Raw genomic sequence first — 24,610 nt, 5'->3', positions numbered from 1 at the left:
AGGGGTAAACAAACAAACTCAAATTTGTTATATTTTAAATTGAAAATATTTTGCTAATTTGAGAACACAGATTGCACAATGCCGGAAGCTGAAGATAAGATATACCCAGACATAAACATTCTGTGTCGATTGTGTCTAAAAGAACTTGAGAATTTGGACGAGGCGTACAAAATCTTTGCCGAAAACGATCTTTCAATGCCCATGAAATTTATACAGTGCATCTCGATAGAAGCCAAACCCTCGGATGTTCTGCCCAAAATTATTTGCATTGATTGTCGGTATCAATTGGAAAAGTCGTTTCTGTTCCGCCAGCGTAGCTTGGTCTCAGATAAAAAGCTGCGGAAGCACTTTCGACTGTTGGCCTTGGGGAAACGAAGTCGCATTTTTGCCAAGTCGCAGGAGCAGGAGCACGAGGATTACGATGACGAGGAGCTAGACTTCGAGGACTCGGTTTCTTTCATTAAAGAGCAGGATGAGAAGCGGGAAAATGCAGCAGAGAAGTGGCGTGAAAAATTTAAGGAGGAACAAAAGACAGAAATGGAAAACCTTTTGGCGGCTGCTAAACTCGAACTTAAGAAGAAAGTACGAGTTCAACTGGCCGAGGAAGTACGCAGTGAAGTTCGTGAACAGGTACGGCAGGATATCCAAGAGGAGATGCGTAATGAGCAGATGGGCAAATTGCTCGGAGAGTTGGAAATCTTTCTGAGCAAAAAAAAAGCCGGCATATGGGAAACCATGAGTTTACCAAATAAAAATGACAAGCTGGAACCAGCTCCTAAACGTGTCATGGATGAACACCAGCTTTTGGATAACTCGGCAATCGAAATGGATGATGAAGAGCTGCCTACTATATCTCCTACTCATGAGTTTCGTGATGTTAAGATGGTTAGCGCTGGGGAATTGGTTAGCACCCAAGACGGTCAAATTTATATTATTAATTCTGACACCGTCACCGAGGAGACAAAACCCGTTGAAGAAACGGAGCCTGAAGATGGAATTACATCCTACAACAGTGAGGATCTCAAAGATATTGCCCAGGAAATATTTACTACTATTTCATTTTTTTGTTTCAGTCAATGACGATGGGGAAATACAATTTTGTGGTGAAAAATCTAGTGAAATGGATGATGTAATTGGATTCGACTTGGATGATGATATGGAAGACGAAGCAGAGGACGAACCACAGCAGCAGGTTTTTCAATTTGAAGAGGATGTTGTCATTGTGGTTAGTTTAGTATTAGAATTTTAAAAATTCCAAATAATGGCACGTTTTATGTCTTGATTCTGTGCAGCCGAAGGACGAGAAGACCAATATTAAACGGCCATTAAAAGGGCAAACCCGTTCCAATGATATGGTGTGCAAGGAGAGTCCTCACAACATTCAAACTCCCCTAACTGGCCGAGTCACCGATACTGTGAAGACTTTCCAATGTGATCTGTGTCCTGCGGCGTTTGCCACCCAAAAACTTCTATCACGACATTGCAATGCACATGCCAAAACGTTGAAGAAAGGAAAAAGCGGGACTCTCAAGTGTCCCACATGTCATTTGCAGCTCTCTTGCACTAGTTCACTTAAACGTCACATGATTATCCACACTGGCTTGAAACCCTTTAAATGCGATGAATGTGATTTATCCTTTTCACAACGCGAAGTCCTAAAGCGGCACAAAGACACCCATACAGGAGTAAGGCGTCATAAATGTCCAAGTTGCAACAGTTGCTTTGCCCAGAAATCGAATATGCAACAACATATTGCCCGGGTGCATATGGAAAATTCTCGCACTCACCAATGTCATCTATGTGAGAGAAGTTTTAGTCATCTGTCTGGGTTGAGTCGACATTTAGTTACCCACTCGGGTGTAGTCTTCTCCTGCAAGGAATGCGGAAGGCAATTCAATGATCGTAGTGCCGTGTCGCGACATGTCCAGACGGTTCACAAGATATTAAAGAAATCTGTCGATGATAATTCGGAGCTCGAAGAGACTGATCCTTGATCGAAGTAGTTGTCTTATATTGTGAACTTCAATTTTTCCATTGGAAACCTGATCCTTGATCGGAGTAGTTGTCTTATATTGTAATCTACCCTTTTATCATTGGAAGAATATATAAAATGATCAACAATTCTTGATTCATTGAACTTGGTTGTATAGTTGTTCAGATCCAATCATTATGTGGCTTCAAAAGTAGCCACATAATATTTGGAAACTTTCCGTAAATCTGTAAAACATTTTAGTTTCTAACTATTGACTAGAATAATATATAAATATATTAAATGTATAGATAGTCACTAATTCTGTAGAAATCTTTTTAATATCATTGATTTTATATAATATAATTTTGATATAATTTTGATCATATCATTACTATACTTTTCTGTTCTGCATTAATTAATAATTCATTTAATTTGTAATTTGCATAGTTTACAACTTTATTTGGGGACTTGCAATATTTGGCACCAAAAAAGGTAAAAGAAAATTAATGAAAAATGCATCAACATTTGCAAATAAAACATTTCGGAAACATGCACATGTTTATAACTATACTTTAGCAAACAATTACAAAATTGTAAACATTTTAAACAGTTGATCAACATAATAATTTTAAGTTTGGGGGTTATGTAATATCATATAACTAGACATACATTTTATAACTATAGATACAATATCATTTAATAAATACCACATAAGACAATGTACAAACAATACGTCAGACGAATAAACACTGTCGCTACGTATAATTAGAGTACTTGCGTTGCCATTTAACTTTAAACTTAAGCTTGAAAAACGGCAACAGAATGGAATATATCGATTATATAATCGGAAGCGCTAGCGTCTTCTTAATCTGTGAGATTGCCTAGAGAAACAGATTGTAGTGAGTTAAGAGAGATAGAGAAAAGATATGGGATTGCGAAACCGTTCAACAATTTTAAGAAAGAAGCCAATAACAAAACAATGTGTCCTAACAATGGTTTAACCGTTCAACAATCGATAAGGGGAGCCAGCTTCTGTCAATGCCTTCGAGTTGCCCCTGGCATCCCAGCGGCATCCCACCGCCGCTAGTCGGAGTTCGTCAATGAGCTACGTTGGGATTCCAGAGTATTTGAGTCATTTCGCTGACGCAGCATGCGCGGCTGGCAATTTGAGAAATCCTTCATTACGTCCTTGTAGGTTTCATCCTCGCCATTGTATTCATCGTTTTGCCCGATCTCGTCATTAAGACGCGTCAATCGAAGACTGCAAAATGATCGTAAACATTAATTTAAATATACAAATTTGTTTTGCAAAATTATAATTACAGTGTCACAATATCGGCATTTTTCAAATCCACAGCAATATCCAGTGCCTTTTTTCCATCACTGGAAGCTAGATCATAAGCTGCCTTATGCTTTAATAGCAAATACACCTGGGCAATGTGTCCTTTGGCCGTGGATATGTGCAGGGCTGTATAGCCCTGCTCATCAACAGCATCGATGGCGGCACCATTTAGAAGCAAGTATTCGCAGGCCATCACTGAGCCGGATATTACAGCCTGATGGAGAAAGGAGCGTTGTCTATCTTGCTGATTCTTCCAGAGCTTGTCTGCTCCCAACGCAAATGCCATGCACATGACTGGCAAATTGTGCACAGCCGAAGCCTGGTAGAGCAAAAGGTTTGCATCTAGCTGGGAAAATGGAAGCTCCTCTGCAATTTCGGCATCTGATTCACCATCTGTTGTCTCCTGATCGCTGCCCAAAATGCCAGGAGTCACGTAACTGTCCAACGCTAATTCATCGCCAATGGTTAGCAAGTCATCCCGTGAAATACTGAGCGACATTGAGGGGATATTGATGGATTCGTCATCATCGTCTTCGTCCTCCAACTCATCTCCAGTTTTCGCTGTATTATAAATGCTGGGCTCATCGCTGAGTGTTTTGGGCAATGGTCGTTGCTGGCGTCTTCGCCTCAACCTTTTCACTGTCCATTTACGTGTACCACCCAGAGAAAGCGTAGCTCGTTTCCCGGTACCGCTAGCCTCCGCTGGCAGAATTCCATCACTGTCTATACTAAGGACTTCAGCTGTTTCACTTGCCAGGAGCTCCTGAGGCTTTGGCATGCCGCACACAAACCTTCTCTCAACATATTTCGCCTTGATCCAAGCCTCACGTACCCCAATCTCGCACTGTTCCGTGGGCTGTTTGAGTTCACAGTCGTCCGGAATGCGAGCCTCATAGATGCGGTTCACCACCTCGTTGCCTAGCTCCATCATAACTTTGACATTTTCCGTCTCCCAGGCGTCTAAGGTGAGAGAGCGCACCTTGCTATAATGGACACCTAAACTGCGATGAACACCCGAGCATTCAATGCATAAAGTAATGCCCAAATTTATGGAAGCCCAACGTGGATCTTGGCCACGACAATCGCAGCACTGGGCATTGCCAGGGATCTTGAGAAATTCCTCCCAGTGACTGAAATAAATCAAATATTACGAAAATGCATTGAAATAGGTTAATCTACTCACATTCGTCGCTTAGCTGGCAGCTCGTTTGGAGTATTTGTTGACTGCGGACGTGTGGAATGATGCGTTGAATCATGCTGAATGGCTGCACCAATACTGTGTTGAAGCGCTGATATCCATAGCGAAAGCATGTCAGCAGAGTCCGCCTGCAAGATGTGCGATCTGTAATAAAAACAAAACATATATGTTTTTTTTTTCTCCGAAAGATCACACTAAATCGACTGACTACTCACTTAGTTGGCGATATAACCTCGAAACAGAAACGACGATCGCCTTCATTCACAGGCCGCACACTGCAGATGCGCAAATCCTCTTCCATTACCGAGAAGGAATCCTCATTACTGCGTTTTCTGCAATGCGAATCCAAATCACTTCAGCGCATGGCACACACACACACACCCACAATAATAACAACAACACATCACATCACAATTCATAGATCATTCAAAATGGCAAACAAAAAAGGTTGACAATTAACCAACAAGCAAGCAAATGAAGGGAATAAAGCGAATTCAATAGGGAGCGGCACTCTCACCTGTACACGAGTTGATTATCACTCAAATAGAACCAACGTCGACACCATGTCTTAAAGCCCTTTGATTTCTTCTTAAACAAATAGCCCTCAACCTTGTTTGAGGAGCTATTTGTATTGGAATCACAATACCGATTCACGCTCATATGCCGATTCTGCATGGCCTTCTCCAATTGCTGATAGTCACCGCGCAGAGCATTCAAATCCTCACTAATGTTCTTGAAAAACTCGTCAAAATCGTTGCACAAATCAAAGCCCTGATGGTAGTAGGTCACGCACGCCTGATAATAGTCCAGCAGCTGCAAAAACACACCGATTTTCAATTTGAATCAATCAGCAAAATACAAGAAACGAAAAAAATAAAGAACGTGCCACAACCGCTGAAGAATTGCTGAGATTGTACGACCGACCTACAATGGCCACTCCACAAACAGAACTAAAGTCAAGGGGTTCTTATTCACTACTGACTCAATGGGTTCAGGATCGATATACATATGCATGTATAAATGCTTATGTACATATAATATACATATATTGCAAATAGTGACGTCATGACAATAACAAATTTCATATCAACTTTCAGACAGGGCACTTCATTCATCGGAAGGCATGGCATGGCATGATAAGAGTATTATCTAGTAATTTGGAGTTTCTTACCGTGGACAATATGGAGGGTACTTTGCGAGCCTGAACCAAAGTAATATAGTTAACATAATCTAAAGCAGTGTGTTGGAAACAAGATTTTGAGGCGGACAATATATTTGCTGCCTCTTGCACTTCTTGTGGTCGATTTTTACTGGCCTAAACAAAAAGAAAGAGAGAGAGACAAAGTGGGGTAAGGGAAAATTAATCAAAATATTTAATTATGACTCACCTGTGAGTTCTTTATGAGTGCATTGTCAAATCCTTCGGAGACTTTTAGAAAATGTCCTTTGTAGTCCTTAACCTGATTAACATCGTCTTTGACGAAAACGCTGAGATTCTTGAGTACCGTTCGACTGGCCTGATCCAATAATATTGTATGAAACTTGTTCATTTCCTAAACAAAACAATCAACGTTTGATAAAGATTTGACGAAATATCAAGCGGGCTTTACCTGAAAGCAGTGAATCAGCTTTCCTAGAGCATTGTGTGCATTTTTATTGTCGAGAAAATGCTGCTGCAAGTCCCACAAAGACATGGCAAAGGCGCTGGTTGAATGGATAAGCACAATCGATATTAATGAAACGACTTATAATATATTTATTCAATTTTGCATTATTCACCTCTGATTCTTAATATACTCCTTGCCCGAGTCGACAGCCACATTGCAGAGTTTAATGATTTTCTCCAGTCTATGCTCCAAGTGTTCAATATCACTCTCCTCCTTGGACACAAATTGTCTGGAATAATAAGACAAAATTGAAGACGTTTGCAAAAGATGTAAACAAAAACAACCAAAAGGGAGGAGATGTATTGTGACGACGCAGCATCTTGTCAAGACAAATATCAGACGAGCTCATGGATGAGGGGCTACAGATGGGTGAAGGAACAAGCAAATAGAGGCTGTCCAAAGGATAGAAGTGGAGGTGGCTAAACCAAATGCGTTTTATCTTTGACTCACACCCTTCACTTTGGATCCATGTTGACACTTTTAATTCATGGGGCCTTTATTGCGCACATAATTAAAGTGAGAAACTATATACTAAATTCAAGACGGGGTCTATATACCCTACCTCAGTGAGCATTGTAAAGTTGCAAACTAGAATATTTTAACCAAGAGTTAAGATTGAAATTAATATTCCATTTGTAAACAAAGTTTATTTCATTTTACGATAAACAAAGAAATCTGCCAAATTGATATAGGTAAGGGTATTAGACAAGCGGCTTTGTTAAGGGTCATGTTTGGTTTTCTCAACTTTCTGTTACATTTCTTTCGTTCGGTTTGAACCTGTTACCAAAGATTTCTTGGATGAAAGTAATTTGGTTTAAAGTTTTGTTTGGCTGCGTTTGTGGTTATGAGCGAAAGCTTTGTCTTTAGGCCAGAGATTAGGTGAGAAGAAGACAACTTCGGGTGAAATCTTATCACTCCAAATAATTTTAATCGATTTGAGGAACTAGAGAAAATAAACAAAAAAACAAAAAAAAAAAAAACATTCCACAACAATGACGATGTCGATGTCGCTGAGAGTGTCTGCGGCTGTCAAGTGCAAAGTTTGTTCGATGGATGATTAAGCCCAGCCCAAAGCCAGAGTCAGGGCATTTGAGTTTAAATAGGAGGGAGTCATGGAGTGATGAGGGGGTTTGATAGTAACCAGTCACGCTACATGACTGAGGCTCTGCTCGACTGACAATGACAACCAAATTAGATTCAACATTTAGCAAATTCCATCAATGCAAGTGAGGCGGGGTGGATTACGAGATGGATGCTTCTTTTGTTTACGAACCTGAATCTTGGGGAATCCTTTAGGCATTCCTCAAACTCAATTGTGGCGCGCATTGTTACACACAAACTCACACTCACACACACACACACACACAGAGAGAGAGAGGCACTGGCACTTGCACTGTTGGCGTTGGTTATTAACTAATTGAAACCAGAGAAGAGATAGTAGCCGTATTCTGTGGTTTGTGTGAATTTTTCTTTTTTAATTTTGCCTGTTGCTGTTGTTGTTTGCTTCTCTTTCGCTCTCTCTGTCTCTCACCACGTCCCTCTTTCTCAATCGCTTGATTGGCCTGATACTTTTGATTTGGGCAGACTCCCTGTTGGAGTTCCCTTTTCACATTCTTATTGAACAAACAGAAGCACTCATAGCAAAAGCTTGTAGTCCCGAATTTAACAGATTCGTAAATAAACCAAGACAAAAAAATATTCAACAAATTCTCTCCGCACAACATAAACCGAAACGTCTCACTTTAGTGTTGGGTAATGGCGGAGGGCAGCGGAGACAACAACCGCTTTCTCCTCAACTGCTGGTCATACTTGAAACGTCTCAATCTAGTGTTGGGTAATGCCAGAGGACAGAGAAGACAACAACCGTTTTCTCCTCAACCTCTGGTCACACTTAAAACCCATTAGGAGCCAGTGTTAACAAAACAGCTATTTTGTAGCTGGAACTTCTACATTTTGAGCGGCTACAAGTCTAGTAAATTTCAAAAATCGTAATAAGCTAAAATAAAAGTAAACTAATAGCGAAATTAGTTAGTTTCGATTATTTTTTGAGTGAAATTGCAAAAATAAAGTTGAATTTTCTTTAAAAAATACTCTTTTATTTTAGCTACGTTTTCCAGCTATTTTAGAAGCAAGTTAGCTACTTTCACACTGAGTATAGCTGTTTTAGCTCAAGAAATTGCGGCAGCACTGGTGGGAACTGGCAAAACATTTTTCCGGATTCCAGCGAGGAGTTCTACTATCTTTTTGGTGCTGTTCTTTGTGTAATTCTTGATTTATATCCACCGTACATGCCTTGCTTTGGGCATTTGCAAGTGTCTAGTGCTAGTTTCATTTATAAAACAATGAATATTGCGGTCTTTTCAGCCAAATGATGGCCAAGTGAAAGCTTAAGAAATTCGAATCTCTCTAGTTCCTTTTTTTCCCTGTGTTTACTTTGCCCTTTGTCTTCTTTAGTTCTCCAGTTTTGTGTTTTCTTGTTTTGTTTGCCAATTCATTTGCATTTAATTTACGTCACCAAAATAAACAACGGAATGTGGAAGTGCCACAAGTGCGGCAAACCTGTTTTCTTCGGTAATAATCAAATATCCACCCACTCACGGCACCTAAATACATACATATACAAACATGCACTTGCACACACACACACACACACACACACACAGATTAGACTTGTTTAAATCACATTAAAATAATTTATTTTCAGCGGAACGTAAACAATCTCTGGGCTATGATTGGCATCCAGAATGTTTGCGATGTGAAGAGTGCGGGAAAAGGTTAAATCCAGGTCAGCATGCTGAGGTATGAATGATATGGCGTGTAAATTACAACAGTTACTAAAAAATTTATTTCATTTTTCCAATTCTATAGCACAAGGGAGTGCCCTATTGTCATGTACCCTGTTATGGTGCTCTGTTTGGACCGCAGCTGTTCGGACATGGCACGCGTGTTGAGTCACACAAGAGCTATGGTGTGGCCAAGACTGGCTCAAAGCCACCTGGTGCCCAGGTCAATGGACCCGCCTTGCCGCGTGATCACCTGGAATCCAAAATAAAGGTCTACAATCAATTTTATGACAATAAAAGCCTTGAGATACGCAGTCGTGAGGTGAATAACCGCTTGATATTGGAGGGAGCATTGCGAGTCTATTGGGGAGTCCAAGGAGTGATTCATCTAAAAGAAGACGATGATCAGCGAACGTTTATAGTGCGCAAGAGAAATTCTTGTCGCGTGTCCAAAGCGGCAGATGTAAGAAGCAAAATTTTTATATATTATTTTTCGTGTTATATAAACATATTTCTCCAACAGGACAGCAGCTCGGACAAGGAGAACGAGGAGGCTAGTGAATCTGTGGCCCCAGTGACGACAGCTACAACGACCGGCGATGTGGATCCAATTTCCACGGATGTTTCGCTCTCAGAAAGCATGACTTTTGATTCCTGCAGCCTTAACGAGATTTCCGAGTTACCCACTACACCGGAAGATGCTTCTGCTAATACAACGCCCAGTGGACAGCAGGGGCAGGTTAACCAAGTGGTGGTTAACGGACTTGAAGATGAGGATACTACCACTACAACGGAATCATCCAGCACCTTGGTGGAGGGAATAACGAGTAGCACTAGTTGCGCGTCCATTACGTTGCCTTCAAAGTTGGATAAGCTAGAAAAGTTGGATTGGGATGACATAGACGATCTCTTGCAGGTGGAACGGCGTCACAATGACAAGGATAAAATCTATGAAACAATGCCCGTAAAACTTCCCTCGTCTTCATCGCTATCCTCCAGTGATAGTTCTCCTACCAAGACCAGTACTGACAGCACAACAACAACAACAAGCAATTCCAGCACAGATAATTTTATGACTGCAACCGGATCGTTAACTTCTAATACCAACACACAAAACACAACAACTGTGAGCACGGCCAACACCACACTGGACACTAGTGCCGCAACCAACTACGAAACCTCAGATGATGCCACCCTTAAGCCGATGGACTTTGAGGATTTCAAGCGGAGCGTTCATCAGGATTATGTGAACGGGGCTAACTCGTTTCAGGAACCTAATGAGGGAACGCTAAAACGCAACCAGCCCATAGATCCATCTCGCATACACGATTCCCTTAAGTTATATGGAGAGAATTCGGCGATGAGCAAAAGTTTCAATTGTGAGCATGCTCTACGTTCCATCGATCCTAGTTTTATAAACGACACCATCAACTTGCGTAGTAGCATAGATTCGCCATCTCGTTCATCGCAACGTAAATATGCCTTGCAAAAGAGCGGATCGGCATCGGCCGCATCAACGACAGCATCAGATAAGCAGGCAAAGGCTTCACTGCAGCCTGGCCGTCAGTTGTTCGAGAAGGGAATCAATCGTTCCAAATCGGGACCCAGCTGTTTTGTCTATTCGGATAGTGACGATGACGACGATGCCACATTACGGCCTCAAAGATTGGCCACTATAAGACGGAGTGATGTACCGCCGCGTTACATACAAATCCAAATGAACTGTTATCCTAAAGAAAAAGGCGGCGTTGGCGGTAGTGAATGCGATTCTCTAACTAATAGTGGAGCTGTTGCTGGCGACGAGCTTACCCAAACGGAGGAGCTCTATACAGCCACCGAAGGCAAGTCGGGACGTGGTGATGCTGTTGATGCTGGTGCTACTGAGCCTGGTTTGCATGTGACTGAAGATGGTGTGGTTCTAAGAAGACCACCGCGAAGTGGAGCTGCTGCCATTAAGCGTCGCAGTGGTAATCGACGGTAAGAGTTTGTAATATTTCGAAAATTTAATAAAGATTTTAATGTGTGAGTATTTCCGTTATAGTTCCCGCACTAAACTGAAGCGTCGTTGTTCGATTAATGGACACTATTATAATCGTGAGACTTCCTTTTTTACACCGCCCTATGGTTCTCAGATGTCTGTGTGGGTAACTTCATTAGTAACCACGCCGGAAGTAATCAATTTGGTACTTGAAAAGTATAAAGTGGATAGTCGACCAGAGAATTTCTCACTTTTCATAGTACGTGATAATGGTGAGCAGAAGCGTCTGCGTGATGATGAATATCCTTTAATAACACGTGTCACTCTGGGACCGCATGAGGATGTGGCTCGTCTATTTTTGGTTGATGCGCGTAAAACTGATGAAATCAGGTGAAACATAATACAAGACTCTGAAACAAATACATAACTTATATATTTATTAATTAATCTCTATAGTAACGAAGTTGCTCAATTTTTAAATCTATCATTACCCGAATGTCGTGCCATATTGGATCGTTACGATCAGGAAGTGGCCCGTGAAGTGGCCAAAATAAAGGAAAGGTATAATATGTGGCAACAGAAATAAAATCGAAGATGTTTTAATAAATTGTTCAATCTTTTTTTTACAGATTCGCTGAATTACGTCGTCGCATTGTAGCGCGTATGGAATCTCTAAAAGTTCATTTGTGAATGCAACAATGGAATCTCCAGCCACAAAAATACCAACAAAACATATTCATAAAATTAAGCCATTATATTAAAACGAAGAAACGAATGGCAACCCATATTTGGGCTATACAGAGAGTATTCTTTTTTATACAAACAATCAAACAAACACAAAAATTAATGTTTATAAGTAGTGCTTAGTCAAAATTATGCATTAGCAATTTTTATACGTGGCCCAGTGAACAAAGCAGCTGCCGAAAACTAACAAAGCAAAAGAAAAAAAAAAGATATTATTTTCATTCTTATTAACGTGTTTATGATTCTGAGTTTTTCTTGTTTTTTTTTTTGTAGAAAGCATTTAAGACTTGTAACTAACCCAAAAATTAATATTAATCATCTTTACATTACCATACAGATAAATCTATATATTTTGTTTTGAATTTGTGTTTGATTATTTTTTTCTTTAATTTTTCAACGTATCAAAATGTAATTATTTCGCAATGATGTAACGAGAATTGTATAATGAAGAAATCTTTAAGGCCCATGGTCACAATTAAATAGTTTTTAGCCAAAGAATTGGAGAACTTAATACAATTGACATAGATTTAGTGGCGAGATGTTCATAATGTGCGACTTGTTGATTGAGAATCAACAATAAATAGTAAAATTTGCGCTAAAAGAAAGGGGAACTAGAGCAAAAGAAAGTTAGTTGAGTTGGGCTTTAAGTTCCCCTGACCAGCTGCAAATTTTGGCAAGTTACGACGCCAAAGTGCAAAGAGGCGGAGCTGAAGGAGTCACCAGTGTGAGTGGAATATTCAAAAAAGGCAGCTTCCGTAGCAACAACGCCAAACGGCGCCAGCCTGGGCTAACCATTGAAAGAAAAAACGGGGGAAAACAGGCCATGTCGTGGAGGCGCTGGCAGAGCATAGGCAAACATATGAGAGGCGGATCAGGCCAAAGCAGCCATCAAAGCACAAGTCAATGATGCCATTATTATAGAGGAACAGCAGCAGCGCTACGAAAGTAGGCAAACACTCACACGTACACAGGGACGGACTAAGATGGTGTGGAGTTCATTGTGTGGAGCTACTATGGGCTCGCTATCTTTTAAAAATCAAAGTTCTGATTTATTAGGTAGAATTGTATCTTTACATTTTAAAAGTCACTTGTCACTTGATCTCTAGGATCTTTTAAATTAAAAAAGTATAGAAAAAATTTGGCCTAAAATCCGGACCTGCTACATTTGGTTCACTTGAACGCCCCAATGCGTCGCCTATGTGACTCTGTGTGTGTGCGTGACTATTAATTTGAAACTGACATAGTCAATGGTTCTGGAACGGGGCCGGAGTCCTCGCATGGACGTGGCTGGGACAAAGCGACGACTGAGAGGCTACTGTTGGCCAGCCTAAAAGGCGCTGATGCTGACGCGTTAAACGACCGGTTTTGCGGGGTTTCCCGTCCAGCAATAGCTCGGCCAAGTGGGCCAAGCTTCTTTTCCCCCACATAAAAATCAGCAGCCCAACAAAAACTTAAGTCCATTTGGGATGTTGGGCCGCATTAGGCGCCACTGGCAGGTTCACGACCCGTTGCCAAATTGCCATTGCTTGGGCCCAAGCAATTATCGTCCAAGAGAAGCGAGAGAGCAAGAGAGGATGCGAATGCGGCAGTAAGAGAACGAATGAGGCGAGACAGTAAGAGAGTGTGTGTCGAGAAAAATCGATTTTTGATAATTCGCTAGGCAGTTGTAGTTTGTAGTAGTTGTAGTGGGTAAGCCCGTTTTGTTGGTGGTGGCAGTCTTGGAAGGGCTTGGCTAGGCAGGCAAGACCCACTCAAGTGATGAGAGCGAAATGTTAGACCAGTCACTGCGTATGCGCAATAAAATACACAGAAAGAAAAGAATGTGTGATTCCAGTATCCTTAAAAATGTTTACAACCTAAACTTTAGCTGAAAAATTTATTGCTATTTTAATAAATTGAAACTAATTTTGTCGTTTGGCTTTAAAATCCAATAATTTATCCTGTTAGAAACTGTTTTGTTTAGATTTATATTTATTTATCCTTGCCAACCCTAAGTGTTCTCTTCCACTCTTGCATTATCCCTGCTTGGTCTCTCTTTCTCTGACTTCCTCTCTGTGTCGCAAAATTCCAATGCTTATGTTCTCGGCAGCCATTGAAATTCACGTTGCTCAGTTTACATTTTGGTCGCGTCGTCTTCAGTTCAACCGAAACCGAATCAGTGTGTCTCCGGCTTCACTGCATCATCATTATCATCATCGAAGGACCAATACTCCAAGTGCTCGTGAGTGCGTGTATGTGTGTAAGACCGCGCCAGTGAGTGTGTGAGTGTGCGCCCGCGTTTACGTATATAATATCGTTTATTGGCGTCCGTAGTTTTCCACTAGACACTAGACCGATTTACATACTATATATCCACATAGTCTAGGGTGGACACTAACAATTAACATTTTGCCAGCTTCTGTGATTTCTGCAGAGCTTGCCCCAAAGCGGAACTTGTCAACGAACCGTAGCAGTAAACGCACTTCCTTCAGTGCCGCTTTTGTCGCTGTTGTCGTCGCCTGTCTCCCAACTCCAACTCCTACACCAGTTTCCTGAGCGCCTTTTATCAGCCATGAAACGTTTGCCACTGATTGCCAGTGCTTGTCTGGCTTTGGTGTTGATGTCATCCTGTTTGATTGGCAGCACCGAGGCTAAGAAGAAGAAATATGTTGGCGAAACTGGCGGTGATTTTGAGTTTATCGATGAGGTAAGTCCCCAAATGGCTGAGCGAGCTATAGAATCCAGAATGAGTGACGTCGTTTTTACTGTCTTCGTTTCTTAAACCTGAGCGCCTGTGTCTCTGTCTTTCTTAATACATTCTAAGCCGACTGCTGACATTTGCCCCAAGTTCCTTCTACATAAACGCAATTGCGTTTTTTGTTCCTCTTCTTGAGTTGTCGTTCCTTAGGCTTCCTACCTAACCCAAACACCCCAACTACTTCCTTGTTGTTGTTTGTTGTTTCTTTATTTTTTGTTTTTGTGGGTGTGTGTGTTTTCTTTTTTATTTTCCAATACGTTTACCTGGCCCTAAGAAACATCCACCGTGCCAATTACTCACGCAAATCCGATTTGTAGTAGTTTGTACTGACTACCAGCTACTAGTTGGTAGATGGTCTCCAGGTAGCAGAAGTAGCAGATATTTGAAGTCCAGCACGCACCTTGCCTAGACCAGACCAGAGCGAACCGAAATCCAAGCCGAAGAGAGAGAAAGACAAAAATACAACAAGAAAAAATATAAAAATCAATAGCATTTGGCAGCGCGTAAACTATGAAGTAAGCGGCTAAGCTGCTTTCAGTTTGTCTGTCCTCACGCATCGGCTCCTATTCCCTTTCACATCTTCTGCATACTTTATGTAGGCGCCAGTAGCGGATTTTTAAAGCAAATCATGGAGGTCAGTATTGAGGATACGAAATTTATACAAGCAGTTTACAAAGTATAACAAAAGTAAACTCTCTAACTGTATTTAAACAACAACTAGAACTAGGCTTACCGAAAACTAAACAAGGAATCAATTCTTATAGCCGGCTATCTGTCTCTCTCACTGGTTCTTGGCTGGTTTCTGTATATAAGTACTATATACTATATTTGTCCGATCAGTCTAATGTGGATTGAAAGATTAAATTCTTAGTTTTCATATTAACAGCTGAAAAATTAAAAGAATATTGATAAGAACTTGCAACTACTGATTTTTAAAATGAAAGAGCCTTTAAGAAATTTTCTTGATCTTAAGCAAATGTGTTTGTTTTTAAAACTTAAATGGTAATCATAAATCCGCTACTGGAGGTTGCGGGGTGCCCCTGGTTCTATATGCCACCAAAGACTGTTAGTCACAGACGCAACGTCGTCGTCGCATTGTTTTTTGCGCTTTTCTTTCTCTATTCTCTTATTTCTTTTTGTGTTTTTGTTTTTTTTTCTTTTTTGTTGGCTATTTTTGTTGTATTTGGTTTGCGTTTATTTCTTTTCATTTCCTTTATGCCATTGAGTGTGTGTGTGCGTGTGTGTGGGTGCCGTTAAACGTTTCCACTCACAACTAAAACACACACATATACACGTACTCACGCACACATGTGTTGACTATAGACGAGCGGCCTTCAAGCAAAATTATTGGCAAAAAGAAACCCCGAAAAAGTTAACCATAGAAAAGAAAAGGCACTTTTTGAAATTTTTGCCAAAACGCCACATACGCAGAATTTTAAACAGTATTCCCCTTAACAACAACAACAATAACAACAACAGCAGCAGCAACAATAAAAAACAATTTACAGCTTCAGCTTCAATTTTTGCCTTTTGCCTTAAATTTTCATTTTGATGTGTCTTTCACTTATGTATTTCCATTTGCCTGTCTTTCTTGGATTTAGCTAATCGCATATATTGTTGTTGGCCTACATGACCTTTCCCCCTAAAATTTTTCTTTCATTTTTTCCTTTTTATGTATATACATCTTCTTATCTCTCTAGCTTTGACATTTTTAGTCATGAATTTCATTTTGTTGATTTTCAACATTAACTTTTATGCTCTTTCTTGCAAAGTATTTGGAAAATGGCATAAATTATTTGAAAAGTTTTCACTCAGGGAGGCAGACGACACATTGTGTTTAATTGAAAAGTTTCATCCAGAGAGAGAGAGAGAGATAAATATACATATATATTCGATGTCAGAAAGAAAAACAAACAGAACAGAACAAAAATCAAGGAGAGGGGAAAAAACCAATAAAATTGTAATCCCAAGTTATTCACGTGTGGGTGGAATAATTGATAGCTTATCTTGAATTCCATGCGTAATATTATGGTATTATTTTCAACAGAAACTGATGCAATGACATTTTCTTTGTTCTTCTTCAATCTTACCTAATATAAATAATATAATAACTTTCTTTCTTTTTTTTTATTTTTTTGCCTTACCAACTTTGAGATATCCTGTTGTTATGTCAGAGACTACCAAAAAATTATGACCGCGTGATAGATATGCGTGATACTTTATAGGTTAGCAGCTGGGTTGCATGGTTTTTTTCCTACATATTGACGACTAAAAACATTTGGTAAAGGTTACAATACGGCCTGTCCCAAAAAAGTAGGCAACAAAATATTTAGGAAAGGGCATTGCAGACCCAAAAAAAGTGGGCAACAGAAAAGAGAAAGGACTAGTTCCGTTAATCAAGCACATACACAGACACACACAACTAAATCATGTCCGTTATGAGTTATGCATGGGCTATAGATATCCATTTTCATTTCGTATTCTATTTTGATCCATGTCCATTTTGTAGGCTGTATCTATGTATATTTTTATGTGTGTGTGTGTGTGTGTATAACAAATTAGCTTCAATTGCTAGAAATTGTCCGCACTGTCAGCTAAGCTATAAGCCAGGCTTATTTATTGCCAATTGTAACTGTATTTGTGTGTATGTGTGTGTGCTGATAATCAGGCAGGCAAACATGGAAATCGTACTATGGCATAAAATGGCAAAATGTTCTTATCCATCGATTACGAACAAATGATGCCTCTGTTTGTCAGCAGAAAATAAATCTTTGCATTGTGCATTTTCTCGTTTATTCCATCTTTTTTTTCATTTATTTATTTTTATTTTTTTGCAAGTTTGTGCAAAATTGCGAATATAAGAGAGGAAAACGAATCAAATATATGTATGTATGTACTTGTGTACGGTAAAAAAAAAATGGTAAGCAGATTTGCCTAGGGCTGACAATCCAGACAGTCGACAGCTCTGACAACAATGGAAATACTTTCTTCTTGTGCCCCATAATGCAGTGCGTAAAATATGCAAAACTCAACCAAACCTACACTGGGAGAAACTAAATTGGCATTGGTAATTTGCAGTCAGCATTAACTAATACAAAGAACATAAAATAAAGAATAATATATGAATATATGAATTTTCTTTTTAAAAATTATAAAGCTAAAATCAAAAGTTTTGTTATTTCTAAGCTTAGGGAAATAACTTTTGACTCTAACTGACTTGTGAAAAGTTTTACTTAATTCTTGAAGTGTATTTTGTATTTGTAAATATATATCTATATGTAGTTATGTATTAAATGGCTGCCAGACATAAAGTTGATATGCATAATTTTGTATAAGCGCCACTTAGAGTTGGCAGCAGACAAGGGAAAAGACGAGAAACCAAAAACTAAATCAAAATGTGTGCAAATTACGGTTTCGTTCACTCCCTCTCGATATTTCCTCCACTTTTCTGGTATGCCCTCTTACTTTTCTTAATACCCTCACTCAGGCAATCCCTATCTACTACCTTTCGTTGGTCAGATTCATTTTTATGACTATGCAAGTTATGTAATAAACTTTTTATGTTGTCAAACTGTTGCATAAATTGGCAACACACACACACACAGTGGCAAAACTTTTGTGAGTTTTCAAGAGAAAACTAACTAGGAGACACACACACACACACATATGAGGCAGATTGAGGAGTTATAAAAATGACAGTAAAAGCTAACGATAACGACATTCGCATCATTTGGCTATTTGATCTCGGCATTAGCACCTAACTACTTAGTTTGGGGCTTAGGTTGACATTTAGTCAACAGTTTAGATTGGTCTTTCATTTGCAATATGAATTTCCTTTGAAATTTTCTTTAGGCAATCTCAACAGCTGCAATTTTCCCATTAGCTGCAGTCTGATCCAGATGAAATTATGAACTAAAAACAGGTTGTAACAATTTATCATAACACACTTTATTGCCACACCCAATTGCCTGGCCTGGTTTCTGGGCAACATAGTTCTGGGCTACTCTATTTTGTACCCTTCGCCACTTTCGTTTCTTTCTCTTTGCTAATTTCATTCTTTCTGGCAAAAGTCAAGACCTGCACGTACATACAACACACAGTCACATTAGCAAATTGTCTGTGCATGCATCTGCAATCTTAAGCCTGGTGGAGTCGAGAACAAAGCACTCAGCAATGAACAGAAAATGGCGAACTTGGCCAACTTAGCCTGCAGATGTCACGCTTTATAAATCTTGTTAAAAGCATAAGTTGTCGAACCTGAACCTTAAGTTTTATCTATGCATGTATGTATGTATCTTTCAGCCCAATAAGACAAATTAGCTTGCTGCCTTGATAAAACCCAACATCGATGGCATCAAAAAGCGAAAACTATAACATAAACTTGGCCAAACTCATTTTTCAATTTCATACTCCTGCCAGGATACATGCAATATGTAAGAGTGTGTCTGTGTGTGTGCCACTTAACTGATTATATAAGAAACACTCTGGCCTCTTACTCAATCCCTCAATATGTCCCATTCTTTTCTTGTGTATATTGACTCTCCAAACAAACCTCTCTGCTAGAGAAATATTAAATTTTCATAGCGTTTGGTGTTTTTTTTTTTTTTGTTTGCAGTTAATAAATGGTAAATATAGTTAAGAGTGAAAGAATTTAAAAAATAAGTTTAGTAAGTTTAGTAAGTTTAGTTTTTCCTAACTGAGAGAGACTAAGAGAAAGACAATACAACTTTATTATTAGTTTATTATTATTTTCTAGAATTAACCAAACCAAAATGGTGCCTTATGTCACTAGTTTTTAAGCAAACATATACGTATAAGATATTAAAGTTTCATATGAGACAAAAAATATATTTAAACTTTTAATTAATACCAGGCCAGATGATGCCCAGTTTCCTTGTCCAGCATATTACAAAACTAATGAGTTTCCATGTGGTTCTCCAGTTCTCGGTTCTCTTCACTTCGCAAAATGGAAATCGAACAAGCATCTGTCGCCTGGATCTGTCAATTACTCAACGATACACCCTCACACGAGACACACAAACACAAAGAGACACACACACACACACACACACAAACACCCGCACGTAGGGAAACCAAACACATAGACAAACCAAGGAGACAGGCATTAGGCTAAGCACATGTCAGAGCGTACGAGAAATGCGAGTGTCGAGCCTGTTAAGCTGTCATTATTTATGGTTAGTCTGCTGACAGCATTTTGCGCAGAGATTTCCAGCAGCTAACCAAAACACACACAAACACACACTCACACACACAGAAATTTGCTTACAAATTATGCATATTAATTGTTCAGCAAATGAAGTTAGGAAATGTTTGGCCAACGGAATATTGATTACTTGGCAGGTTTTGTAAGTTTTTTAGTCTTTAGCAAAGATAACCTAATTGTTTTTCTTAGTAGATAGTTTTGTTTGAAAATGGTTAAAAATTACATATATTTTTAGTCAAATAAAAAATAAGATAGAAATTTAAATCGGAATAAAGGGAATTGTTTGGACATTATAGCAATTCAAACTAGTTCAATTTGTCTATTAGTCTTTTAAATTTTAAGACTTGACACTTAATAATGTCTTAAAATGAGCGATTCAATTGGCCTATAGGAGCTTGAAGTTATGTAAAACTAATATCGAGACAAGTTTGTTAAATTGAAATTAAATACTTTTTGGAAAACCATTAAAACAATTAAACCATTAAAGGATCAGCAACGGTGACAACAAATGGCATAGAAATGTATGTAGAATTTGGGGTGATCTGAATCATTCGTTCTATATAGATATAATACTATACATTTTGTACTCATAGTGACGACGAAAATCGGACCGATCGGTTCAACAATTTGCATGTTATTGGGGCTTACTGCAACAGAAAATAAAAACTTCATTTGGTTTCTCGAATGTAAAGGTGTCAGAGAGCAAATTAAAAGTGAGATAAAAGGGATGAGGCAGGATTGTTAAACCAAACGACTTTGGCATAAAAGTTTTGCCCAGCTCAACAGAACCAGTGAAACAGAGAGAGGGAGAGTAAGGTCTTATTTCGAGTATGTATTAGTGTGCGAATGCATGTGTGTGTGTGTACGCATTTACATAAATAAATTATAACGTTCGCTACTTTGGCTGTCAGTTTATTGCATGTAATGGTGTGTGTGTGTGTGTGTGCATGTGTGTGATAACTCTTACAGACACACAGACACACGCATGCAGATATCCGAATTTTACGGTGGAACCCGTAAATGTAAGAACGAGCCAGGCGACAGAAACAGATAATAACAGTTACCAAACTTTGGCAAAGAAAGAAAGCCAGTAACACGTTGGCCATATTAAGGACGAAACCAAAAGCGCTCTCACTCTCTCTCTCTTTGCATCTCCTTCTGGCACACGCACAGACAAAAACACGTACACATGGACATGGCAAATGATAATAATTTACGGCATAAAAGCCAAACACAATGGCCAAGCCAAGCCTCAGACGTTGCTAAAGCTAAAAGCGTTGCATATAAAAGTTTTTAGCCCTGCGAAGAAGCTGCATACAAATTATGCAATTAGTTGTGCAGACGCTTAAGAAAATTGAGACCAAGATGGAATATTATGTTCTCAAAAAAAAAAAAAACAAAACAAAACAAAAATACACAAAAACAAAACAAAATGTGACTGCCAAGCTAAAGTTTTGTTTCCGGCAGTTATCAAATTTAGCCAGAAAAAAATTCTTTTGCCAAGTCAGCAGTCATCTTGAGAAATAGTCAAAAATCTCTGACAAATTGTCAACGAAAGTTGAATTCTGAAGCTGAAAGTTCCACAGAAAGCGGATAGATCCCAGTTCTGTTTGTCTGTCTGTGTGTGTGTGTAAAGTTTATAAAAATAATATTGCGTATACGCAATGTTGTTGTATGCCCTTCTTTCAGTCCCAAAAACCAAACAATGTAAACGAATCGGGTAGCCGAAGGCAAAATAAAACAAAACGAAACAAAAACATAAAATAAAATGAAATGATGAAAAGATTTCCAAACTTTTTTTGCAAGAGTGGGCCAAAGGAAGTGACAGAAACTTTTTTTCAAGTTGCAATTAGTCGTTAAACTTGAGGAAGAAGCCGAGAGGTGGAGACAGAGGAAGGGCAAGTACTCAATGAACTTGCCGTAAAAATAAGAAAGATAAAAATGGTTGAAGGGATGACGAGTGATGAAAGGGAGACAGGATAATAAAGAGCAGGTGCTATCTAGCAATTGCAATGGAATTTATAACTGAAATTGTGGCTTTATACCCGTTACTTTACAGCGATAAGGCTGTAGCAAAATTATAGAGTTTGCAATTCCCTATAAGCTTACCTGTTTAAGTTGCCTTTTGAATCTAGGAAAACTCTTTATATTCTCTCTTTTCTTTTACATCTCATACTTGGAGACGAATTTAGTATAAATAAAGCACAACTCTGTTCTCTTTTCTTTAGACACAAGTGCGTGTAGCAAGGACTATCTTATATTATCAACAAGACTGATAGGTAAAGAAAGGTCAGAAGCTTTGTACTTCCTGAACTCTTTATCTAGCCTATATACTTTCTCTTCTTCTTCCCTTTGACTTGGCCAATAAATTGTTTATTAATGCAAGTTTGTCTGTTGTTTTTTGTTGTGGTGGTAAATTCATTTTGCTGTTTGCCACTTCCTGTTGCACTTTGTTATCTTACACTTGCCCGCACAGTTTCAATTAGATTGCTATGCTCTCTAACGGTCTTCGCCAACAGCAGCAGCATCATCAGTAGGGAAGTTTGTACAGGATTTTGTTCTTCTTGTTGCTTTCTCTCTTTGGCTGTGAATCTGTGCAACAAAAACAGAAAAGAAACTTATTGCACAAAAATAAACGAAACTGTGACTGCAAAATATACATAACTACCTAAATACATACATACATTTAGACACATAAGCATGGGGCAAATAAAAAGGGAAAGAACGGAAATGAAATTGCAATTGCTGGGCCATACAGAGACGACGCAAAGTCGCGACGCGTTGATGCGCTGACTGCAGCAGCAGCGAAATCGGTGAAAGGGGAGCAAAGTTGGTTTAGCGGGGTGTGTAGTGGGTGGGTTGAAAGTTTGCATTGCATTTCATGTTGTGCTGTGTTGGCTTTTCTTTTTTCTAGTTTTCTTTTTTAGTTTTTGGCCTGAGTTAGCTTGGGAACGGCATTTCCATTTCCGCTATGGTCTCATCTAGCGCCTCAGCGTATGCAATAAAGTTTTTGCCATGCAACAAAGCAACGCACGCTTCAGCGACTACTCTTTTGCTATCGCTCTCCTCCCTCTCTCTCAGTCTCTCTCTCTCTCTTCCCAACATATGGGGGCCACAAGGGCTTAATCAGGCGCAACTTTTTAGAAGAAATAGCTTAGCTCCTTCTCATTCTCTCTTCCTTATGTGCACTGCTGCTCTTTCTCTCTCTGTCTGTCTCCCTTTCTCTCTCTAGGCACTCTTAACGACACACACACGCAAGCTCATTAGTTTGCCAGCAGCAACGCTTAAAGCTTAAGTTGCTCGCTCGCGCTCTCTTTTTGGTGCTAAACAAGTTAATTAGTTTCTCTCTTTCTTCTTTTTTATTTTGCGTAATTTTTGCTGCCCTGGTTTATCTAAGTAGAGCGTCATGGGTGTGAGTGTGAGTCTGTGCGGCTTAGAGTTTAACTTAATGACAAAATAAATAATTTACCACACTCTCACACACACACACACACTGATATAAGCGCCATGCTGAGTACACAGCAAGACTTGAATTGACTTTATTTAGCTCGTGTACGAGATGAGATACTAAGAACATAGACACAGGACACCCACACCCATACACACACACACATCTACTTATATGGTGCGTGCTTACACTTTAATGATACTTTTCAGTTGCTGTAGAGAATAGAAATACTAAGAAATGCATGTTTAAGGTTTTTGCATGAAAAATTCTACATCAAGTGATAAAAAGAGTAACGTAAAGTACTTTTGTGATGGAGGTAAAGTTAGTAGAATAAATCTATGAACACTTTTCAGACTTCCTAATGGTTTAGACTTCTTAAAGAGATCAATATGTATATATGCACCGATTGGTTATCACTTGGTACTGTCTATAGCAAACAAATTTCCTGCATAAAAATTCACTTTAAGTAAAGTTGGCAAACATAATTTGCTATAACTTTCTGATCATCAAGTCCATGGTTTCTGTGGATGACGTAAATGTAATGAAATTGTCGTCAAAATGGCAGAAATTTAACGTACAAAATGGCATATTGCCTTTTTAATTTCAAAACAATAGATTTATTTTTACTACATATTAGATTTAAGCACAAGAATTTTGGAGATAGCATGGCACATCCTTGTCATTTCGTTATAATGATCAATTAGAGACACTTAACCACTGTGCATTTGTATAAATATTGGGTAACAGGACTTGTCTTCAATGTCGCCTTCAAGTTTGCCTCTGTGACACATAAAAACACTTTGTTGCCCCCAAACCAGGCACAACGCACACACACACACACACACGCGCCCACATAAACACAAGTACAAACACGTCTTCTTCACAGGATACTACCATACGACGATGGGACATAAGCTGAAGCTCGTTTAATCTTGAATTTTAATTGCCTGGCCATAATGTTGTGTGCCTCTAGACAACCAGCTTGCCACATCAGAGGCAAGCAAGCAAAAGTGAATTGAATTTAATTACGAATTTTCTCTTCCTCGTTCCTTTTTTTTTTTTATTTTTTCGACTTGTGTTGTTGTTTTGTCCTTGTTCTTCATGTTGATTGTAAGATTTTATTCGTCATAAACTTTGAGCGGGCAATAGGTAATAAAAATTGTTTATGCAAATGCTTATAAAAAAGCCAAAGCAAGCACACAACATGAGAAAAAAAAAAATGGCCAAACAAAAGACTGTTGCCTACTTAGGGGGGGACAAGAAACGCAGAAGGCAAATTCCAGAATTTTGCTTTAAAGGCAAGATGTTAAAAGTTTGCTTCTTTTTGCTATGTCTAATTAGTGTGAGTGTGCAGCAGTGCCATTAAAAATTTGCTCAGGTTTTCCTTTTTGGCAGGGCTCGCGGCTTAAAGTTTGCATCGTTGAGTGTAGGGCAAAGAAATTAAAATTAAAATCGAAATGTAAAAACTTGGCAAAGTTTTTCGCACACGCGCACTCACACACAAACACACACACACA

The 24,610-nt window shown here is 39.1% G+C and overlaps 4 protein-coding genes across 6 annotated transcripts in view; 3 read left to right on the top strand and 1 right to left on the bottom strand.

The window, feature by feature from the left end:
• Positions 1-9: 9 nt before the first annotated feature.
• On the top strand, positions 10-2,121 carry LOC6650517 (zinc finger protein 184). Its single transcript, XM_002073981.3, has 3 exons — positions 10-1,012; positions 1,074-1,225; positions 1,293-2,121. The coding sequence occupies exons 1-3, from the start codon at positions 79-81 to the stop codon at positions 1,992-1,994; spliced, it is 1,788 nt and encodes a 595-aa protein (XP_002074017.1). The 5' UTR covers positions 10-78; the 3' UTR covers positions 1,995-2,121.
• Positions 2,122-2,407: 286 nt separating this feature from the next.
• LOC6650516 (arf-GAP with coiled-coil, ANK repeat and PH domain-containing protein 2) lies at positions 2,408-7,938 on the bottom strand. 2 transcript variants are annotated; one of them, XM_023180831.2, is made up of 10 exons: positions 7,453-7,938; positions 6,292-6,408; positions 6,123-6,216; positions 5,901-6,065; positions 5,684-5,827; positions 5,030-5,325; positions 4,728-4,865; positions 4,498-4,656; positions 3,296-4,444; positions 2,408-3,233 (listed from the first exon to the last, which is right to left on the bottom strand). In XM_023180831.2, exons 1-10 carry the CDS (start codon positions 7,503-7,505, stop codon positions 3,056-3,058), a joined length of 2,493 nt encoding a protein of 830 aa, XP_023036599.1. In that variant the 5' UTR covers positions 7,506-7,938; the 3' UTR covers positions 2,408-3,055. The 2 variants fall into 2 exon arrangements, with proteins under 2 accessions (XP_023036599.1, XP_002074016.1); XM_002073980.4 differs by having other exon boundaries at positions 4,728-4,844.
• A 438-nt stretch (positions 7,939-8,376) lies between these two features.
• Positions 8,377-12,046, top strand: LOC6650515 (serine-rich adhesin for platelets). Its single transcript, XM_002073979.4, has 7 exons — positions 8,377-8,750; positions 8,884-8,978; positions 9,048-9,425; positions 9,486-10,939; positions 11,004-11,330; positions 11,397-11,501; positions 11,570-12,046. The coding sequence occupies exons 1-7, from the start codon at positions 8,711-8,713 to the stop codon at positions 11,628-11,630; spliced, it is 2,460 nt and encodes an 819-aa protein (XP_002074015.1). The 5' UTR covers positions 8,377-8,710; the 3' UTR covers positions 11,631-12,046.
• Positions 12,047-13,808: 1,762 nt separating this feature from the next.
• LOC6650623 (proteoglycan Cow) overlaps positions 13,809-24,610 on the top strand; it is a 41,659-nt gene continuing 30,857 nt past the window's right edge. For both annotated transcript variants that reach the window (XM_023180696.2, XM_023180695.2), the window contains exon 1: positions 13,809-14,370. In XM_023180696.2, coding sequence (XP_023036464.1) covers positions 14,236-14,370 — 135 coding nt within the window. In that variant the 5' untranslated portion in view covers positions 13,809-14,235. The remainder of the gene's footprint in view (positions 14,371-24,610) is intronic.

Source organism: Drosophila willistoni, chromosome 3R (assembly GCF_018902025.1).
Source record: "Drosophila willistoni isolate 14030-0811.24 chromosome 3R, UCI_dwil_1.1, whole genome shotgun sequence".
NCBI lineage: Eukaryota > Metazoa > Arthropoda > Insecta > Diptera > Drosophilidae > Drosophila > Drosophila willistoni.
This window is presented reverse-complemented; position numbering and strand designations above follow the sequence as displayed.

Bases quoted from the DNA above. Each gene is read 5' to 3' on its own strand.
- LOC6650516 (XM_023180831.2), bottom strand. From the start codon at position 7,505: ATGCGCGCCACAATTGAGTTTGAGGAATGCCTAAAGGATTCCCCAAGA. The intron at 6,217-6,291 runs GTGAATAATGCA...CCATTCAACCAG, and splicing joins GAGTATATTAAGAATCAGAG to CGCCTTTGCCATGTCTTTGT. The intron at 4,657-4,727 runs GTGAGTAGTCAG...TTTTTATTACAG, and splicing joins GAGGTTATATCGCCAACTAA to ATCGCACATCTTGCAGGCGG.
- LOC6650515 (XM_002073979.4), top strand. From the start codon at position 8,711: ATGTGGAAGTGCCACAAGTGCGGCAAACCTGTTTTCTTCG. The intron at 8,751-8,883 runs GTAATAATCAAA...ATTTATTTTCAG, and splicing joins CGGCAAACCTGTTTTCTTCG to CGGAACGTAAACAATCTCTG. The intron at 11,502-11,569 runs GTATAATATGTG...TTTTTTTTACAG, and splicing joins GTGGCCAAAATAAAGGAAAG to ATTCGCTGAATTACGTCGTC.
- LOC6650517 (XM_002073981.3), top strand. From the start codon at position 79: ATGCCGGAAGCTGAAGATAAGATATACCCAGACATAAACATTCTGTGT. The intron at 1,013-1,073 runs GTGAGGATCTCA...TTTTTGTTTCAG, and splicing joins TGGAATTACATCCTACAACA to TCAATGACGATGGGGAAATA. The intron at 1,226-1,292 runs GTTAGTTTAGTA...GATTCTGTGCAG, and splicing joins AAGAGGATGTTGTCATTGTG to CCGAAGGACGAGAAGACCAA.